The sequence below is a fragment of the Salvelinus namaycush genome, chromosome 27, assembly GCF_016432855.1.
Source record: "Salvelinus namaycush isolate Seneca chromosome 27, SaNama_1.0, whole genome shotgun sequence".
In the NCBI taxonomy this organism is placed as follows: domain Eukaryota; kingdom Metazoa; phylum Chordata; class Actinopteri; order Salmoniformes; family Salmonidae; genus Salvelinus; species Salvelinus namaycush.
Genome location: NC_052333.1, coordinates 34,383,913 through 34,404,561, shown reverse-complemented (window position 1 = coordinate 34,404,561; position 20,649 = coordinate 34,383,913). Strand labels below are relative to the sequence as shown.

The following is a 20,649-nucleotide window of genomic DNA, read 5'->3' as shown; positions in this document are numbered from 1 at the left end:
TGTTTGAAAGGTGGGAGGTTAGTCACCGTTTTGCTACGAGTCTAAATGGCATAAAAAAGGTGCACTGCTGCATTAAAAAGCTTCTCTAATCCCCAGCCCTGGCAACCCCCAGATAAACGTGCAGCTTCTTCAAAACCTTGCAACCAAACTAAAAAGATAGCTCGTCACATTCCTGTGTCACTGTGCCAATGGCCCTACAACATTGCTTCCCCGATCCCCCCCCCTCCCCTCCCCCCGCGCTCTCACCTTGAGGGAACGGTACGTCTAGCAAGCGAACTGCAAGACCAGAAAGAAAGCAGACGCTTTGAAAACAAAGTGCTGTCGTGTAAAAACTTACTGTGGGGATATAAACATTTCAACCTTTGAATAAACCACCCCTGTCAAGCAGCTAACGGGAGTAAGACCCGCAAGCTCCAATTTCCCAGCGCAGAGCTCTCCTCAGCGCTTTCAAGTCGCTTTGATGCCGAGGCTGCGGTTGGCTAGACACCGCAAACCAGGATGCAGGTTCAAAATACCGTAGAGCGACTGCACAAAAGTATCATGGCCTTCTGCCTCCTGACAGATGACTAACCACAAAAAAAGAACTGAGCTTAGCTTGTAGGAAACTGTCCTCTCAGGCTGTGGGCCACCTATGACTCACAGATGAGAAATGCAACCTTAAAAATGACTTTCGCAAAGAATCCGAACGGAAGAAATGTCTTCATTCCTTCTCTATGTAGGCCTATAGCTTATTACTGCGTTTGCACTAACTTGTAAACGGCCAAGCCAGACTCACTCAACTTCGCAGGCAAAGGTTTCATAGAACGTTCATCACGCTTTTCACCCATTCCATTTGTAGAGCACATTTAGCTTGCGGAGCTATAACGTAATTTAAAATGCCTTTTTTGTTTTTGTTTATCCATTCCCATTTCAGTTCCGGGAGGGGGGGGGGGGGGGGGGGGTGTTTGCTCAGTCCAACAGTACCGCCAGCTGCACCTTGTCCTACCTTCCTTCTCCACAACCAAACATCCACCCCTTTCCCTTATCTGAAAAGGAGGCCCTTTAGGAAATCATGAATAAATAGACGAGAGACAACAGAAAAAACAAACTGCAAATGAAAAACTGCCCTGATAACCAAATGATTTAAATATTCTCCCCATCCATGCTTTGGCAGTCTCCTCACTAGGACCGGATTCCGACCCCTACCTCCACCTCGGCCCTTCACCCCCTCAGTGTTGGTTTGGCCGGTGATCCGTGAAGTGCAATGGAATCCGCCAAATTAGGGGTCTCTGAACTGTCTCAGCAGCCATTGTTGCCAGCATCTAGGGTTCAAAAGCAACAACAAAACAAAGAGACGAGACAGCAGCCTTGGGTAATGATTGGCCAAAAGGGCTTTCACACTTCAGAGCCTTGGAGGAGAGGTTGTTTAGGGGCTGTGGTGTCAAGGCATCAGGCAGCAGCTAAAGAGCCAGAGCAAACGTTAACACAAAAGGGCCCCTCTGAGTGCCTAGGGCAGCAGAGCCTTTACACCCACAAAGGGGAAGTCCAACTAACGCATAAAGCATGAACGAGGTGTGCAAGCCATCCAATCCTCTGCCGCCACTTCAAACACTGAAGGGCCGGGCCCCTACTTTCTCCCAAACATGTTGACATGCTTGAAAAAGGCATCGTCAGTCACTGAAGTAACACCCCTTTTGCCCTGTTGCAAATTCCTATTTGAATATCAATACAGTGGAGAGAAGTGTTTGTTTTTGCTCTCGTGGTGGTGAAAAGTGAATGAGGTCAGTGTATTGAGGACAGACGGTGACGTAAACCATCTGCCGTTCCATTGAAGTACAGGCCTGAGGTGTTGTTAAATTGCTCCTGGGGCCATAAAAGCTGCCATTTGGGTTTGGCCTGGGTAGGCCACCATTGTAAATAAGAATTTGTTCTTAACTGACTTGCCTAGTTAAATAAAAGGTTAAACATTTTAAAAAATCCCACATGACCCACTCCAGGACAGTCTTGGCAAGGCGCTAGCTAGATTAGCATAACTTTATAAACCTCTACTACCATAAAGAAAGCTTGAGTGTTTAAGAGCAGTGAGGTGAGCGACACAGCCGCATGGCATGCTAACTTCTAGACACAGCCAAATGAATCAGCTTCCCAGTCATGCCTCATAGCTCCCCCCCAGCACAATCTCCTAGCCTACTATTCCCCTGTCACGTGTAAGCCTGAATATTTTAGAAATGCGCAGATAACAAGGGTCCCTCCTGCCAAGATACTAATTCGCTGTGATGGCTTTATCCAATGCAATCTTTTCAATTTGGCCTCTACGATTTCTTTCCCGCTGTTTTCCACAGCAAGGTAGATTGAGGCAATTTCTTTGTTACACTTAGGGTCTGCACAGAACTCGGTAGAGCCATTGAATCCACGTACAGTGCCTTCAGAAAGTATTCATACCCTTCCGACTTATAACACAATTGTTGTGTTACAACCCGATTTCTAAATGGATTAAATAGATCTCACCCATCTACACACAATACCGCATAACAAGTATTCACACCTCATAATAAGTATTCACACCCCATAATAAGTATTCACACCCCATAATAAGTATTCACACCCCTGAGTCAAGATATGATATAATCACCTTTAGAATCACCGTTTTAAAATTCTTCAAGCTCTGTCTAGTTGGTTGTTGATCATTGCTAGACAGCCATTTAAGTCTTGCCATAGAATTTCAAGCTGATTTAAGTCAAAACTGTAACTAGGCCACTCAGGAACATGTCGTCTTGGTAAGCAACTCCAGTGTATATTTGGCCTTGTGTTTTAGGTTAGTGTCCTGCTGAAAGGTGAATTTGTCTCCCAGTGTCTGTTAGAAAGCAGCCTGTGGTTTTACTCTAGGATTTTGCCTGTGTTTAGCTCTTTTCATTTTTTAAATAAAAATAAACTCCCTATTCCTTGCCGATGACAAGCATACCCATAAGATGATGCAGCCACCACCATGCCTGATAATATTAAGAGTGGTACTCAGTGATGTGTGTTGGATTTGTTGACCATCCTCAGTTCGCTCCCATCACAGGCATTAAACTCTGTTTTAAAGTCACCATTGGCCTCATGTTGAAATCCCTGAGTGATTTCCTTCCTCTCCGGCAAACGAGTTAGGAAGGACGCCTGTATTGATACACAACCCAAAGTGGAATTAATAACTTCACCATTCTCAAAGGGATATTCAAAAAGTCTGCTTAAGTTTTTTCCCATCTACCAATTGGTGCCCTTCTATGTGAGGTATTGGAAAACCTCCTTGGCCTTTGCGGTTGAATCTGTATTTGAAATTCATTGCTCGACTGAGGGACCTTACAGATAATTGTATGTGTGGGGTACAGAAATTAGGTAGTCATTCAAAAATCATGTTGTTACACACTATTATTGCACACAGAGTGAGTACATGCAACTTGTGACATGCACATTTTTACTCCTGAACGTATTTAGGCTTGCCATAACATGGTTGAATACTTACAGAGCATACTGAAAGTATACAGACCCTTCACTTTTCCACATTTTGTTTCCGTTACAGGCTTATTATAAAATTGATAAAATATTTGTTTTTCCTCAATCTACACACAATTCCCCATATTGACAGAGCAAAAACAGTTGACACATTTTTGTAAAGTTATTTTTAATAAAACCAGGAATATCTTACTTAAGTATTCAGACCCTTTGCTATGAGCCTCGAAATTGAGCTCAGGTGCATCCTGTTTCCATTGATCATCCTTGAGATGTTTCTACAACTTGATTGGAGTCCACCTGTGGTAAATTCAATTGATTGAACTTGATTTGGAAAGGCAGCTGCCTATATAAGGTACAACAGTTGACAGTGCATGTCAGAGCAAAAACCAAGCCATGAGGTCGAAGGAATTGTCCGTAGAGTTCCAAGACATGATTGATTGTGTCGAGGCACAGATCTGGGGAAGGGTACCAAATAAAAATATGCAGCATTGAAGGTCCCCAAGAACACAGGGGCCTCCATCATTCTTAAATGAAGGAAGAATTGAATCACCAAGACTCTTTCTAGAGCTGGCCGTCCGGCCAAACTGAGCATTCGGGGAGAAGGGGCTTGATCAGGGAGGTGACCAAGAACCCGATGGTCCCTCTGACAGAGCTCGAGAGTTCCTCTGTGGAGATGGGAGAAACTTCCAGAAGGACAACCATCTCTGCAGCACTCCACCAATCTTGCCTTTATGGTGGAGTGGCCATACGGAAGCCACTCTTCAGTAAAAGGCACAGGACATCCCGCTTGGAGTTTGCCAAAAGGCATCTAAAAGACTCTCAGACCATGAGAAACAACATTCTCTGGTCTGATGCTTTGTCATTTGCTTTGTCATTATGAGGGTATTGTGTGTATACTGATGAGGGGGGGGACTATTCAATCCATTTTAGAATAAGGCTGTAATGTAACGAAACGTGGGAAAAGTCAAGGTGTTTTGAATACGTTCCCGAATGCACTGCATACTTACTGCCTCAAGACTTTCAGCTTTTCATTTTTAATTTGTTTGTAAAAATTGCAAAAAACATAATTCCACTTTGACATTATGGGGTAGTGTGTGTAGGCCAGTGACACAAAATCTCAATTTAATCCGTTTTAAAATTCAGGCTGTAACAACAAAATACTGTCTGGAGGCACGGTAGTAGGGGCGGGATAACAAGCATGACACCACAGCATATTCACACCGACCGTAAAGCCTGTGCCAACTGGGCTACTTTGAGCAGCCTAACAGTGGGTGCTCCCCAGAAGACAATAAAACAACAGATTACAGGAAGTGCCTTATGGAAAATAATTTACACCGATGACCCACGGGCTTCATCGGTTGTGAATGGATTCGTAAAGTAAGCTAAATCTAATTCCAAGCAATTACAGTCAACAGATACCCAGAGAAACGAACAAAAAAAGCGGGCTGTCTTTTAGAATGTTGGCTGTGTAGGCTACAAACCGAGATTAACAGCCCGAGGTGGTGAAAGAGTTGAGGAAAATATGACCCCAGAAGAATGGGAATTTAAAGTAAATAGTCCTTGCCACATAGTAGAGAATACCAAGACGTAAGTCTTTCATCCACTAAACGAGACAGATGTCAGAACAAAACAAAAAAATATTCTGCTTCCATAATGTAGATGCAATGTCTTCCTATCACCTCCGAGCAAAAATGTAATGGGCAACCAATCACACGCCTGTCTCATTCATTTTTTTACATGGAACTAGTCAGCTACCTGTCTCACTCAATTGACTTCAAAGAGCCAACCAGCTGTCTCGCTTGCTTCCTTAGTACCTTCTAAACTGAGCATGTTAACTTACCTGCCTAACTCATCACTTTAAGAGAGAGACAGACAGCGAGAGAGACAGCGAGCGAGAGAGAGAGATGCTTTTACCAACCCCTCCCACTTATTCATTCATACCTCAAGCATTCCATGACAGTCCAGGATGAAAATACTTTCATTTTTCACCTTGCCGCGATCAATTTTTCATTCTGGGTGAAACACTCCCAATTGATCAATCCCTCTCCACCACTAGCCAAGCGGAGATGGCTGGACTGGGACTGAGCTAGTAAAGCCTCAGGTCGGTCAGTCTCGTCCAGCTTGGTCTCACAGCTACCACAGACCAGCCAGCGGCCACGTCATCATGGCAATCCCTCTGGTGACTGTGGGTCACTAAGAGCAGCCTCGCCTTCATCACTCAGCCAGGCACACACAGAGAGGTCATGACCCATCCTCTCGCCGTGCGCGCACACACACACACACCCAACCCCCAACAGGAGATCACTAAAAACACAGACCTATCAGCATGATCAGGAGCAAGCACCCCCCATAAACAGTTATGACCAACGACATAGAATACACATAGCCTCGACATCTGCGACGGCTAGGAAGGAAGAGAAGGCCATGTTGCTCTCACAATCAGAAAGAGCACTAATGCTACACCATGTCTACTTGTCTCAGAAGGTCACAGCTGTCTCACTAGTATCCGACAAGACAAGCATGGAGGTGTGAATAACTAGAACACAATTCCACAGATTTTTTTTTAAAGCAAAAAGGTACATAAACACAGCGAGAAAGAGGCGAGATTGACAGAAGATAAAAACAACCATGCCAGTGTAGGCTAGACTACATCTTCCCCAGAAACAATCAAACCCGCGCTAATGGAGGCAAACTAGCATTCCCCGATAATTTCCTACAGATCATTCGCATATTTTGGCGCGATCATGGCCCAGCACTTTACTTAAGTGAGAGGACGAGGAAATATTCACGACGTATTAATATGACGAGAGAAAACAAAACGGCGACCCAGAGAGCAACAAATGACACGTCTGTTAACCTCCAGTGCCACCTCTACTCTAATATCACGCCACTATCTGCCCAGAGAATAAATCGCCATTGACATTTCCGAAAATGGAATTCATAAGGCTATTTTAAACATAAGACAGGGATGTGGTCTTTGCTTTACCGGGTTTCTAGTCAATCTTTGGCGCTGTGTCAACAAAATGCCAAGCTCCACATCATAAAGGAGGAAAGGAAAATATGACATTGTCGCCCCAAAATCACTTCTGTGTTTCCATATCATTCTGATAGCATGGAACTCCTCTCGCATTCAAGCGGATTTAGTCCAGCGGGGAAAATTCATGCTGATGTCAGTTATGAAAATGCACCATTCCTCCTATCCAGCGGCCCGGTATTGCAGCCTTGGGCTGCAAATCTCCAAAATACCACTATATTTTAGACAAGTCATAGACAGCAGCTACTCTTCCTGGTGTCTGGCAAAATTAAGGCAGTTATACAATTTTAAAAACATTACATTCAGAAGTGTGCCCTCAGGCCCCTACTCCACTACCACATATCTACAACACAAAATATGTCTGTGTATGTATGTGCCTGTTCCTGTTTGTGTTGCTTCACTGTCCCCGCTGTTCCATAGTGTATTTTATATATATTTTTATTTTTTATTTGATTCTACTGCTTGCATCAGTTACCTGATGTGGAATAGAGTTCCATGTAGTCATGGCTCTATGTAGTACTGTGTGCCTCCCATAGTCTGTTCTGGACTTGGGGACTGTGAACAGACCTCTGGTGGCATGTCTTGTGGGGTATGCATGGGTGTCTGAAGAGACCTCTGGTGGCATGTCTTGTGGGGTATGCATGGGTGTCTGAAGAGACCTCTGGTGGCATGTCTTGTGGGGTATGCATGGGTGTCTGAAGAGACCTCTGGTGGCATGTCTTGTGGGGTATGCATGGGTGTCTGAAGAGACCTCTGGTGGCATGTCTTGTGGGGTATGCATGGGTGTCTGAAGAGACCTCTGGTGGCATGTCTTGTGGGGTATGCATGGGTGTCTGAAGAGACCTCTGGTGGCATGTCTTGTGGGGTATGCATGGGTGTCTGAAGAGACCTCTGGTGGCATGTCTTGTGGGGTATGCATGGGTGTCTGAAGAGACCTCTGGTGGCATGTCCTGTGGGGTATGCATGGGTGTCCGAGCTGTGTGCTAGTCGTTAAAAAACAGACCGCTCTGTGCTGTCGACATGTCAATACCTCTCACAAATACAAGTGGTGACGGAGTCAATCTCTCCTCCACTTTGAGCCAGGTGAGATTGACATGCATATTAACATTTACTCTCTGTGTATATCCAAGGGCCAGCCGTGCTGCCCTGTTCTGAGCCAATTGCAAGTCCCTCTTTGTGGCACCTGACCACACGACTGAACAGTAGTCCAGGTGCAACAAAACTAGAGCCTGTAGGACCTGCTTTGTTGATAGTGCTGTCAGGAAGGCAGTATAGCACTATTATGAACAGACTTCTCCCCATCTCAGCTACTGTTGTATCAATATGTTTTGACCATGGCAGTTTACCATCCAGGGTTACTCCAAGCAATTTAGTCACCTCAACTTGCTCAATTTCCACATTATTTATTATGAGATTTAGGGTTTAGTGAATGATTTGTCCCAAATACAATGCTTTTAGTTTGAAATATTTAGGACTAACTTATTCCTTGCCACCCATTCTGAAACTAACTGCAGCTCTTTGTTAAGTGTTGCAGTCATTTCAGTCACTGTAGTAGCTGAGGTGTATAGTGAGTCATCCGCATACATAGACACACTGGCTTTACAGGCTGATTTACTGGCTCAAATAGCCGACCAAGGGGGCTTTACTATTCTTAGGTAGCGGAATGACTTTTGCTTCCTTCCAGGCCTGAGGGCACACACTTTCTAGTAGGCTGAAATTAAAGATATCACAAATAGGAGTGGCAATATCATCCGCTATTATCCTCAGTAATTTTCCATCCAAGCTGTCAGACCCCGGTGGCTTGTCATTGTTGATAGACAATGTGTAATGTCAGCTTTTGTTCCTAATCTTGCCAATGAAAGTTTGCTAATCTTGCCAATGGAAAAAAATCATTAAAAGTAGTTGGCAATATCAGTCGGTTGTGATGAATGAGCCATCTGATTCAATGAATGATAGAGCGGAGTTTGCCTTTCCCCAAAATGTCATTAAAAAAGGTGCTCCAAAGCTTTTTACTATCAATCTCTATGTCATTTATCTTTGTTTCATAGTGTCATTTCTTCTTTTTATTCAGTTTAGTCACATGATTTCTCAATTTGCAGTACTTTTGCCAGGTTGTTCCGCTAGACTTATTTGCCATTCCTTTAGCCTCATACCTCTCAACCATACAATTCTTCAATTCCACATCAATCCACGAGGATTTAACAGTTTTTAGTCATTTTCTTAAATGGGTGCATGCTTATTAGTAACTGGGAAAAGCAATTTCATAACAGTGTCTGTTTGCTCCTCATTACACACCACGGAGCAACAATTGTTCTTTACATCAACATAGGAATCACTACAAAACGTACTGTATGACCTCTTATACACTATATTAGGCCCAGCCTTTGGAACTTAGGTTTTCCTAGATATGGCTACTATATTCCGATCACTACATCCAATGGATCCTGCTTTCAAGCACATTTCTGCAACATTAGTAATCTTTAGTGATCAATACATGTTCATGATTTCATTCCTATGCTGTTGATTTTGGACTACAGGAAAAGGAGGACCGAGCACGCCCCCGTTCTCATCGACGGGGCTGTAGTGGAGCAGGTTGAGAGCTTCAAGTTCCTTGGTGTCCACATCACCAACAAACTAACATGGTCCAAGCACACCAAGACAGTTGTGAAGAGGGCACGACGAAACCTATTCCCCCTCAGGAGACTGAATAGATTTTGCATGGGTCCTCAGATCCTCAAAAGGTTCTACAGCTGCACCATCGAGAGCATCCTGACTGGTTGCATCACTGCCTGGTACGGCAAGTGCCCGGCCTCCGACCGCAAGGCACTACAGAGGGTAGTGCGTACGGCCCAGTACATCACCGGGGCCAAGCTTCCTGCCATCTAGGCGGTGTCAGAGGAAGGCCCTAAAAATTGGCAAAGATTCCAGCCACCCTAGTCATAGACTGTTCTCTCTGCTACCGCACGGCAAGTGGTACCAGAGCACCAAGTATAGGTCCAAGAGGCTTCTAAACAGCTTCTACCCCCAAGCCATAAGACTACTGAACATCTAATCAAATGGCTACCCAGACTATTTGCATTATCTTATCTATGCATAACTCTACCCACATGCATATATTAACTCGACTCAATTATACTACTGCTATTCTCTGTTCATCATATATGCAAAGTCACTTTAACCATATCTACATGTACATACTACCTCAATCAGCCCGACTAACTGATGCAGCCTCGCTACTGTTATAGCCTCACTACTGTATATAGCCTGTCTTTTTACTGTTGTTTTATTTCTTTACTTACCTATTGTTCACCCAACACCTTTTTTGCACTGTTGGTTAGAGCCTGTAAGTAAGCATTTCACTGTATTCGGCGCACATGACAAATAAATCCGTCTGGGATACCGGATTTAACCGGTACCCCAGCACCAGTACACCTTGTATATAGCCTCAATAATGTTATTTTACTGCTGCTCTTTAATTATTTGATACTTTTATTTCTTTTCTGGGGGGTATTTTTCTTAAAACTGCATTGTTGGTTAAGGGCTCGTAAGTAAGCATTTCACTGTAAGGTCTACACCTGTTGTATTCGGCGCATGTGATATCTGTTGAGAGGTTTTGGCCTTTCTAGGGAGTTTTTCCTAGCCACCGTGCTTCTACACCTGCATTGCTTGCTGTTTGGGGTTTTAGGCTGGGTTTCTGTACAGCACTTTGAGATATCAGCTGATGTAAGAAGGGCTATATAAATACATTTGATGATTTGATTTGATCACATAAATGATGAAGCATTTCACATGTTATCCAGATACTGACTGTTAGCACTTAGTAGTCTATAGCAGCTTCCCACAAGAATGGGCTTTAGGTGAGGCAGATGAACCTGTAGCCATATTACTTCAACAGTATTTAACATGAGATCCTCTTTAATCTTTAAAGGGATGTGGTTCTGAATATAAAACAGCAACACCTCCACCACTGGCATTTCTGTAAATGTTAAAACCTTGTATTGCTACCACTATATCAACAGGTATTGTCTAAGTGAGTTTCAGCGAGTCAGAATATGAATGCCATCTATTACTAGAAAGTCATTTCATCAACGTTGTTTCTTAAGCTCTTATGTTGACGTGGGCTATTTGAGCACTTTTCTGGGATTCTTGATTGTTTTCGTTGCTTTACTGGAAAGCTTAGCAGAAGTAGATATGCTCATGTTATTTATGTTAGTGCAGGGTGATCTGAACACAGAGGACTTGCTACTAGGTCACACCGCTTCAGTGCTAACAGCATAAATCTGGTTCATAGGGACATGATTGCCGCATACAATAACTGTAGGCTCAGCAGAGGTATTCAGGGCAGTTAGTGAGACATAAATTAGGTTACTTACATTGTGTCTACCAATGCCCCTGGTATAATGTACATTTGCTAAAGCATTATGATGACTCAACGACAGAAATGGTAGGGATTAACTGAGCTGGGCTTGGGTCACTGATAAGTCATTGTCTCAACGCACCCTTAGAATCCAGTGAAAGGATCCAGGAACCTAAACGATTTGGGTGGATCACATCCTCCTTATAAAACATGTTTCCAAAAGGTATCAAAATTGTCAACAAAAGTTACACCCATTGAGACAGTTGTTTAGACAAAGAATCATGATAAAGTGTTCAATACCACGATTAAGAGGACACTGGGCCAGATATGGTATTTTATTAGTGTCTAGCAGAGTCAATCAGCTCTTTGAAATCCAGTTAACTGTTCAAAGCTGCCCTTTGTGTCATTAAAGCCCACATTGACTACGATAGAATCGATGTCCATGTCCTGGCATAGTACATTCGGGAGCAGCTAAGTAAGGTCATTTACTCAAGCTCCAGGATGGGACATTGTTCCTGTTGCTAAAACAGTCACATTTCTAACCATGGAACTGCCCAAAATCACAGCTGGCGAGAAGGACGAGGAAATCCGCCTACTCCCACACTTCACAGGATGGTGCAGGCCTCCGACAGATGGAGAAGCCCCGCTCAATCCAGAGCAGGGACGGAAGGTTGCCGGCGTCGACTTTGAAATCGAAGGGGAAGGAGTAGGAGTGGGCACAGCAGCTGCAGACACAGTTACCCCCAGAGAAGGTGCAGGAAGATCAGCCTCCAGGGCAGCAAAACTATTTGTTGTTTGTATCCGCTCCGGGCCTCTCGTTAGGAGTGGTGGAGACTGCTTTGCAGGAGGCCGCTTTCTTTGCCTTCCACAACTCGTGACATACGACAATCGTTGATTGCCATGCTCCTTCGACTCCGCATATCAGAGGGGCCATGCAACCAATTACATTCAGAAGTCACGTAATTAGTTAAATAAAGCCTAACCTGTGTGCAATCTAAGTGTCACCTGATCTCATTATATATATATATAAATAAATAAATATATATATAAATAAATAAATAAATCACACACACCTGTTCTGAAAGGCCCCAGAGTCTGCAACACCACTAAGCAAGGGGCACCATGAAGACCAAGGAGCTCTCCAAACAGGTCAGGGACAAAGTTGTGGAGAAGTACAGATCAGGGTTGGGTTATAAAAACATATCCGAAACTTTGAACATCCCACAGAGCACCATTAAATCTATTTGTTTTTGTTATGGAAAGAATATGGCACCACAACAAACCTGCCAAGAGAGGGCCGCCCACCAAAACTCACGGACCAGACAAGGAGGGCATTAATCAGAGAGGCAACAAAGAGACCAAAGATAACCCGGACGGAGCTGCAAAGAACCACAGCAGAGATTGGAGTATTTGTCCATAGGACCACTTTAAGCCGTACACTCCACAGAGCTGGGCTTTATGGAAGAGTGGCCAGAAAAAAGCCATTGCTTAAAGAAAAAATAAGCAAACATGTTAGGTTTTCGCCAAAAGGCACGTGGGAGACTCCCCAAACATATGGAAGAAGGTACTCTGGTCAGATGGGACAAATTGAGCTTTTTGGCCATCAAGGAAAACGCTATGTCTGGCGCAAACCCAACACCTCTCATTACCCCGAGAACACCATTTTCCATCAGCAGGGACTTGGAAACTGGTCAGAATTAAAGGAATGATGGATGGCGCTAAATACAGGGAAATTCTTGAGGGAAACCTGGTTTCAGTCTTCCAGAGATTTGAGACTGGGACGGAGATTTGCCATGAGCGGGCAAAAATCCCAGTGGCTAGATGTGCCAAGCTTAGAGAGACATACCCCAAGAGACTAGCAGCTGTAATTGCTGCAAAAGGTGGCTCTAAAGTATTGACTTTGGGGGGGGTGAATAGTTATGCACGCTCAAGTTCAGTTTTTTTGTCCTATTTCTTGTTTGTTTCACAATAAAAAATACTTAGTATCTTCAAAGTGGTAGGCATGTTGTGTAAATAAAATGATACAAACCCCCCCCCAAAATCTATTTTAATTCCAGGGTGTAAGGCAAGAAAATAGGAAAAATGCCAAGGGGGGTGAATACTTTTGCAAGCCACTTTATAATCCTTGGCAAGCAAACAATTGCCGCATTGGAACTGAGTGATCCAGTTTGTCCCGAAAGAAAGCGTAGTAGATACAGTTCCTACACCGCTGGAACCATTCATTTACTTCTCCAGACAACGAGGGTGCATTGGAAAACTCATCTGGGACTAACTTCATTATCTTGATGGCTAACGTTAGCAGCTTAGCGGCTCTTTCAAGCAGACTTTAACCTATCAGTTAAGAGGGACAAGAAATAGCGGTCCTCGCTGTTAAAAGCTAACCGTGTTGCAGAAACCATGCAAAAACAAGTTCAGTATTTATGTTTTAACAAAGATTGGTTGTTTTAGTTCAAATAAACTGAGTGTTTCCAGCATAGTGTTCAGCTGCGCACTCTGATGATGTCATCGCTGCCAAAAGGAATATTTGGAATGCTCTGGATTGAGCAGTACAACAGCGTGTTCCAAGGTGCCAAATATACCCAACTCTACAAAAGGTACAAACTGTTTATCAAAATCTACTGGCCCGAACAGAATGATATAAATTGGACTGGTGGAGTTGTCACACGTGCAGTTAACTAAAATATATGGAAATGTCTGCTCTATGCAAAATTCCAACCAACTGATGGCAGCATTACCGCAAAAATGGAGGAGGTAAGTGGAAGGGGAGGAGGTAAGGAACTTGTTTTGTCGGCCCTGCATCAAAGACCAAAAATCCGATTTTGTCCAAAAAATGTGCACAAATTTGTTTACATCCATGTTATTAGTAAGCAATTCTTCTTTGCCAAGATAATCCATCCACCTGACAGGTGTGGCATGCCAAGAAGCTGATTAAACAGCATGATCATTACACAGGTATATCTTGTGTTGGGGACAATAAAAGGCCACTCTAAAATGTGCAGTTTTGTCATAACACAATCCCACAGATGTCTGAAGTTGAGGAAGCATGCAATTGGCACGCTGACTGCAGGAATGTCCACCAGAGCTGTTGCCAGATAATAAGCCGCCTTCAACATCGTTTTAGTGAATTTGGCAGTATGTCCAAATCGGCCTCATACCACATGGCGTCGTGTGGGCGAGCGGTTTGCTGATGTCAACGTTGTGAACAGAGTGCCTCATGGTGGCGGTGGGGTTATGGTATGGGCAGGCATAAGCTACGGACACAATTGCATTTTATCATTTCAACTTGAATGCACACAGATACTGTGACGCGATTCATTTATTTCATTTGACCGATTTCCTCATATGAACTAACTTAGTAAAATCTTTGAAATTGTTGCGTTTGTTTTCGTTCAGTATGACAATAGAAAGGTTCATAATTTGTGTGACACCTCACAGCACAGTGGAAAAATATGGCAAATAGGAATCAAAACTGGATAGTCTTCAAAGATGGGATGTACCGTGTCTGTAAAATGTATATTCTATGTATACTGGACATTTACTCCAATTGGTGGAAGCTTTAGGGGGACATAAGAAAATATATAAGAAAAAACCATATACATATTCGCCCAAAAATATATGGGGGATTGGAATTGATGGAAGCTACAATCTAACCCCCCCCCCCCCCAAAATGTGAATACACACACACACACTGGCCAACTCTTACACACGGACAGTGCAATCCCACATACACACAGACTCCCCATTCAACTGAGTGGAGGAGTCCCTGGAGTGACCTTGAGACGTGGCGGCCTGTCGTGAAGAGGCTAAAGTACAAAGTCAATACCGGCCGACAGACCTGGTTAACTATTAAATGGGGCGGGGGGGGGTCCCTGATCCAGCCGTCTGCTGGGTAACTCATGGAGGAGGAGCAAACAGGCAATACACAGACGTCGCCAAAACACACAGAGAGGAGACGGTTTGGATAGTTGGGACAGACGAACTAGTTTATGACAGAGTACTCGGATATCGCCCATGGCGTGCTGTAACTAATAGCACATACACACATGGGCAGCAGATAGGATTGTGATGAACCAAAGTATTGAATGCCTTGTAATTTGTCATTGAATTGTCCCCCCCCCCCCCCACTGACTGTCCCAGACTCTACAGTCAGCAGCTCATAAAGCTCATTGGATAATGTATCAATGAATGGCGTCTATTATTGATGCTTGCCCATGGATGGAAGTGGAACCAGTGATTCAGAATGGAAGTGATTGCAACTCTCAGAAAATGTATTGTGTGCGTGTTTATGCGTCTAAGCTTTAGTGTCCAGGGCTACCAGGCACTGTCTGTGTTTAACAGCCCTCTCATATCCGCTGCTCCTGCCACATTCCTCTTAGAGGCTGAAAGGTCACGATGGGAAAGGGGGGGGGTGAGGCACCATGTGGAAACAGTTCCATGGACAGAATTGAGAATATATATAAATAAAATATGCCATTTACCAGGCGCTTTTATCCAAAGTGACTTAAATTATGAGTGCATAGGCTACATTTTAGTGTGTGTGAGACCCCATAGGGGAATCGAACCCACAACCCTGGCGTTGCTAGCACCACGCTCTTATAAACTGAGCCCCACAGGACCAAGGAGAGGGTCGCAGTTGATACTGTCGCCATCCCGAAGCTAAAGTGCAGTGAAATGCATCCAGGTATGCTGCAGTATTTTCCCCTCGACACCGTTCCCTCGTTACCCCAAACAGCTGTTCCAACACGTGTGTGTGCGCATTCCAGCATTCTCACCATCGTTTCTGACTGCGAGAGACTCCCTTGGCTGTGAACGCAGCGGCATAGAGTACGCACTGGCCCGGGCCAAGCCATGTCAGTGCTAACCGGGCCAAGCCATGTCAGTGCTAACCGGGCCAAGCCATGTCAGTGCTAACCGGGCCAAGCCATGTCAGTGCTAACCGGGCCAAGCCATGTCAGTGCTAACCGGGCCAAGCCATGTCAGTGCTAACCGGGCCAAGCCATGTCAGTGCTAACCGGGCCAAAGGAAAGGTGAGCAGTCGAGGGAGGGATGCCTGGAATCCAGATAACGGATGACACATTTCTCCAGGTGACACGAGCCAAAGACATCTCCCTGGGAGAAGAGCAGATCGCACGGGGTGATAAAGAGGAGAGGCGTGACAAATGGACAAGCACTTACTTGTGGGGATGGTGTTGCAGCATATTTGCAATTGGCGCTGTGTCATAGGGCAGTGTGTTCTCGTCTCAGTGAGTTTCAGTTCATGAAACGGTTCTGTTCAAGTTAGACTTCCCTTTGGCCAAACTAAGCCTATAGAGCTAGTGTCCCCGAAATGGCACCCTATTCCCTATTTAGTGCATTACTTTTGGTCCGGGTCAAAACAAAGTAGTACACTATATAGGGAATAGGGTGCCATTTGGGATGTGGTACTAGTAATGGCCCCCTCTCCTGCGTTTACAAGTGACTGGAAATATTTAGACTTCAATGGAGTACTGTGGTAGCCAATATCTCACTTCACTAAACATTTTAACTAACATCGGGCCAGAAATAGAAGAGGGGGTTGAGTTATCACATATCCCAAGTTTACCGAGGATTTAGAGAGAGATATTCAATCAGGAGGCAACTCGGCCTAAAATAAACCAGTCTCACTCTCGGAGAAGTAGACTTGGCAACGCTCTGTGCAAACTTCAATGGCAAAGTTTCCCACCATGGTTACAATGTGATGCCTGTCCTTTGGGTGACTTGACTTACTCTGGCATCACTAGAACCAAAGACGAGTTGTGGTCTCCACAATCAGTGATAACACACAAAGCACAAGCTTAGCCTATTATTAAACCTAATATGGACACTATGATGAAAATGAGTGTGGATGTAGCCCTACTTGATATAGGCTGGGCTTTATTGAATTAACAGCATTACACAAAATTATTCCAACTAAACATGATTTGGCTGATAAGTCTAGGCCTAATAAGTGTTGTACTTATTCATTATAATGTGGAGTTTATAGCGGTGTGATAGCAAGGTCACACTCCCACACCACTCTTACAGTGCACATTGCTTTATTCCCTTAAAGTACAGAGCAAATAAAACGTGTCAGTGCATATCCTCGTTTGGCTGCAATATCAGTGAAGTGGGTGGGGGTGATTTATTCAAACCGTTAAGGTAATTGACTGGCTGGCGAGGTTTTTTTCAGTCCCCGAGAACGGCAGTCAATGGCATTGTATGCCAATAAAACGAGTTCACAATCTGCTCGCAAAACACACCAGGCCGCGCGCAACGGAGAACCTCAGGGATGCGCGCGATGGTGCCTGTTTTGGAACGGTACAGAAGGACAAAGGTGACCACTTTTCCTTTACAGTGGTAATATGACCCACATAACACATTTATAACAGCTTTCATGTACAGTCCTTTTTAATCTGTCAACACGTCATAACTTACTTGTCATATTCTGCGTTGTCCTTGTCGCAGCGTGCGTCCTTGTGTTTCTGCCAATCCTTGCCGTGTTTGCAGGTGGTGAGGAGCACCACATCCTCCTGGTTATGGACATGATATAAGGCATTCCTCGTGTCTGACCCTATCCCTGTAAGGTATCGTTTCCCCTTAAACACAAGCATGTATTTCCTGAAAGGTGGGATGGAGTTGTACTTTAGGTACCCCCTGTCCCCTCCGGTCCTAGGGTGCTCCTTGGAAAACAGCGGGATGGACACGTCAAAGTTGGGCCTGAAATTCTCGGTACTGATGCTGGCCTTGGCCAACATGGCCTGGCCTATGTCGAAACCTAGGTCTTCCGTGTAGTCCGGCCATGTCCCAGAGTACAAGTTAAATATGAGGTGGTTTCTGCCGTTGTTCCAGAGATGAAGGTTCTGGACCTTGGTTTTGAGATTGTGCACGTACTGTGGCGAGAGCGAGTCCCGGTCCAGGGTGTCCAAGCTCAGGACGAATAGACAAGCTTGTCCCGGGTCAGTGGTGTAGAACCTGGATCCCTCAATGGTCGATAAAATATTCTGGTAACTTTCTGAGATTTTCTCCCCCTTCTGCTGGGGGTAGACATACACTTTGAAATCGTTCTTTTTACATGCTGAGAAATCAAAGCACGAATCCATGCGACATCTTTTGCCTTTGTACACGCTTGTATTAACGTCCCTCTTCTGCCTCGGCGATATGTGCATGTTGTATTCCTCAGTGTCCAGTTGATCCAAGGGTAGGAACTGTTGTAAAGGGTCAGAGAAGTGTGGCCACGGCTGGTCGGGGCGATATCCATTGTGGCTACGGTCATGCCGGTTTCTGCCCGACGCTGGAAGTTGTACCCCTCCAAAGTAGAACAGTAGAACTAGACATGCACCGGCGGAGAGCAGGAATAAATATCGTTTTTTGGCCTGCATGTGTCCTACGAATAGGGGCAAGTTTTTTTACAAATAAAATTGAAGTGTCCCGAAGTTAGGCTCTCACCACCTCCAACTACACCGCTCCGCCATCTTCCAGCCTGCAAAGATTTCAAACTCGCGTCTTCCCCCTTCTTCGTATTCCGTTCCCCAATCCAGCGATTGATCCAGCGCATGTGGGCGATTTTAAATGCGTTCTCTCTCTCTATCTAGTTTGTCCATTTCACAATATAGTGTCAATGGGCAACAAAAATCCCCCTCGACCAAGTAAAAACATTCATATACTCCCTTTGCCCCCCTCTCCCTCTCCTTCATTCAGCCAGTCTGTATTCAAATGTAAAACTGCGCCCGGTTAGAGATGCCCGAAGCGTTCTACCAACTCTTTACCCTGTAGAGTAGCGGCAGGGGTTCATGTGGCTTCCTGCCTTGGCCAACACAGAAAATGTATCCCACGGTTAAGATTTGTTAACACGCTGTCTGTCTGTGGTTTAAAGCCTTCGGTGATGTCGGCTTTTAGATCCAGATGTCTCGGAGTATAATTCGGCGGACTCCTCGCGCTCTCTCCGGCGATATTTCACTCCATGGTTCAATGAATGTACGAGGAAACCGTCGTAGAACAAGAGCAGTTCATTAGTGCAACTGTAGCCTCACGAATCCCTGCATTTCTCTTATATTTTAATCTCCCGACAGACCTCATACACGCAAAAATAATCTCATCGGAGAATAGGGCCTGATACAAGCGAAGAAATTGACGCAACGACCTCAAACAGTATTTACAGTTACAATGTGACTTTGCAAATACATTGAAATTGTTACAAAAACGGGATTCCTTGATTCTAGTGTCCAATTACCAAATGCTCAAATGTTTCGATTGTTCCTCTGTAACATTCCAATCCCGACACGATGGCAGCTGACGTAACGTCCCATCAGTGTGCATACGCGTTTCTCATTGGTTTATTATTGGGACCGGAAAAGGCGGTGCTTCAAATGCACCCATTCACAACCGGAGTCCTCTCAGCGAATAACTTAAAGCACGAGTAAAATACCGAAAAATGTAGAATATCTATGCGTAAGTATTTTCTACGGATTGTTTTGCACGTAATGATTATAAACTGTCACCGCTGTCTTGAAATAAGTCGTTTAATGTTATTTCATTTATAGTAGAGGTGACACTGTGGCCAAAAACCAGAGTTGCTCTCTAGTGTGCAAACAAAATCACAGTAACCAAAGTTGAGTGCCCTACGGTAACATTTACACAGCACGAATTGATGGTTCATCAGGAGTGAGTGGAAGTTTAGGCCTATGTGTGTTACTACATCTATTCAATTAAGATTTTCACAAATATAAAAATAATTTATTTAAAACTATAAAGGTGGAGATCTGAAAAAGTTTAGTCTTTCACACAAACCAAAAGTGAAGTGCACTGTATGACTAATGACAGATTAATAGCACCAAATCGCTCGAGAAGTCCCACCATGCCTCATATAATCCACACAGCTGCCATTTTGTGGCACAACGCTCAGGCTGGGTGAAGGGGCCATCCTTGTTTTTTATCGACCAATTAGTATAGGGAGGTGGGAGGGTAATTATAGATGTCCCCACTGAGAGGGACCGACTGGGAGCTGAGCCAGAATCCTGGGTGTTAGCCAGCCTCACTATTACCGTTGTCACCATATTGTGCCGAGTCTGACCTGAACCATACCATGCTGGCTCTGATATGTTATTTGATAATTTGCCTGAGTCACACTATCGGGCCAACCTGAACCATACTGTGCTGGCTTGGATATTTCCTCATCTCCATTCCAGCTTGGTTCCAGCTTGGAAGAGTGGATCTGTACCTAGGCCAGGTCCGCTTGGTTCGACTCAGCTCAAATAAAATAAAAGGGTATTTGTCACATGCGCCGAATACAACAGGCGTAGACCTTAAACTTAAATGCTTAATTACAAGCCCTAAACCAACAATGCAGTTTTAAGAAAATTTAGTTTAAAAAAGTATTTACTAAATAAACTAAAGTGTAAAAAAATTATAATAAAAAAGTAACAATAAAATAACAATAATGAGGCTATATACAGGGGGTACTGGTACTGAGTCAATGTGTGGGGGTACAAGTTAGTAGAGGTAATTTGTTCATGTAGGTAGGCGTAAAGTGACTATGCAAAGATGATAAACAGCGAGTAGCAGCAGTGTAAAAACAAATGGGGTGGGGGATGTCAATGCAAATAGTCCAGGTGGCCATTTTATTAATTGTTCATCAGTCTTATGGCTTGGAGGTAGAAGCTGTTAAGGAACCTTTTGGACCTGGACTTGGCGCTCCGGTACCGCTGGCCATGCAGCAGCAGAGAGAACAGTCCATGACTTGGGGGACAGGAGTCTTTGGCAATTTTTGGGCCGCTTCGTCTGACACCACACA

General features: G+C 44.3%; 1 protein-coding gene across 1 annotated transcript in view; it reads right to left on the bottom strand.

Annotated features, from left to right (window-relative positions):
- LOC120022446 (exostosin-1b-like) overlaps positions 1-19,126 on the bottom strand; it is a 120,119-nt gene extending 100,993 nt beyond the window's left edge. The window contains exon 1 of the mRNA XM_038966349.1: positions 17,295-19,126. Within this exon, the coding sequence (XP_038822277.1) occupies positions 17,295-18,238 (944 nt within the window). The 5' untranslated portion in view covers positions 18,239-19,126. The remainder of the gene's footprint in view (positions 1-17,294) is intronic.
- Between the last annotated feature and the right edge of the window lie 1,523 nt (positions 19,127-20,649).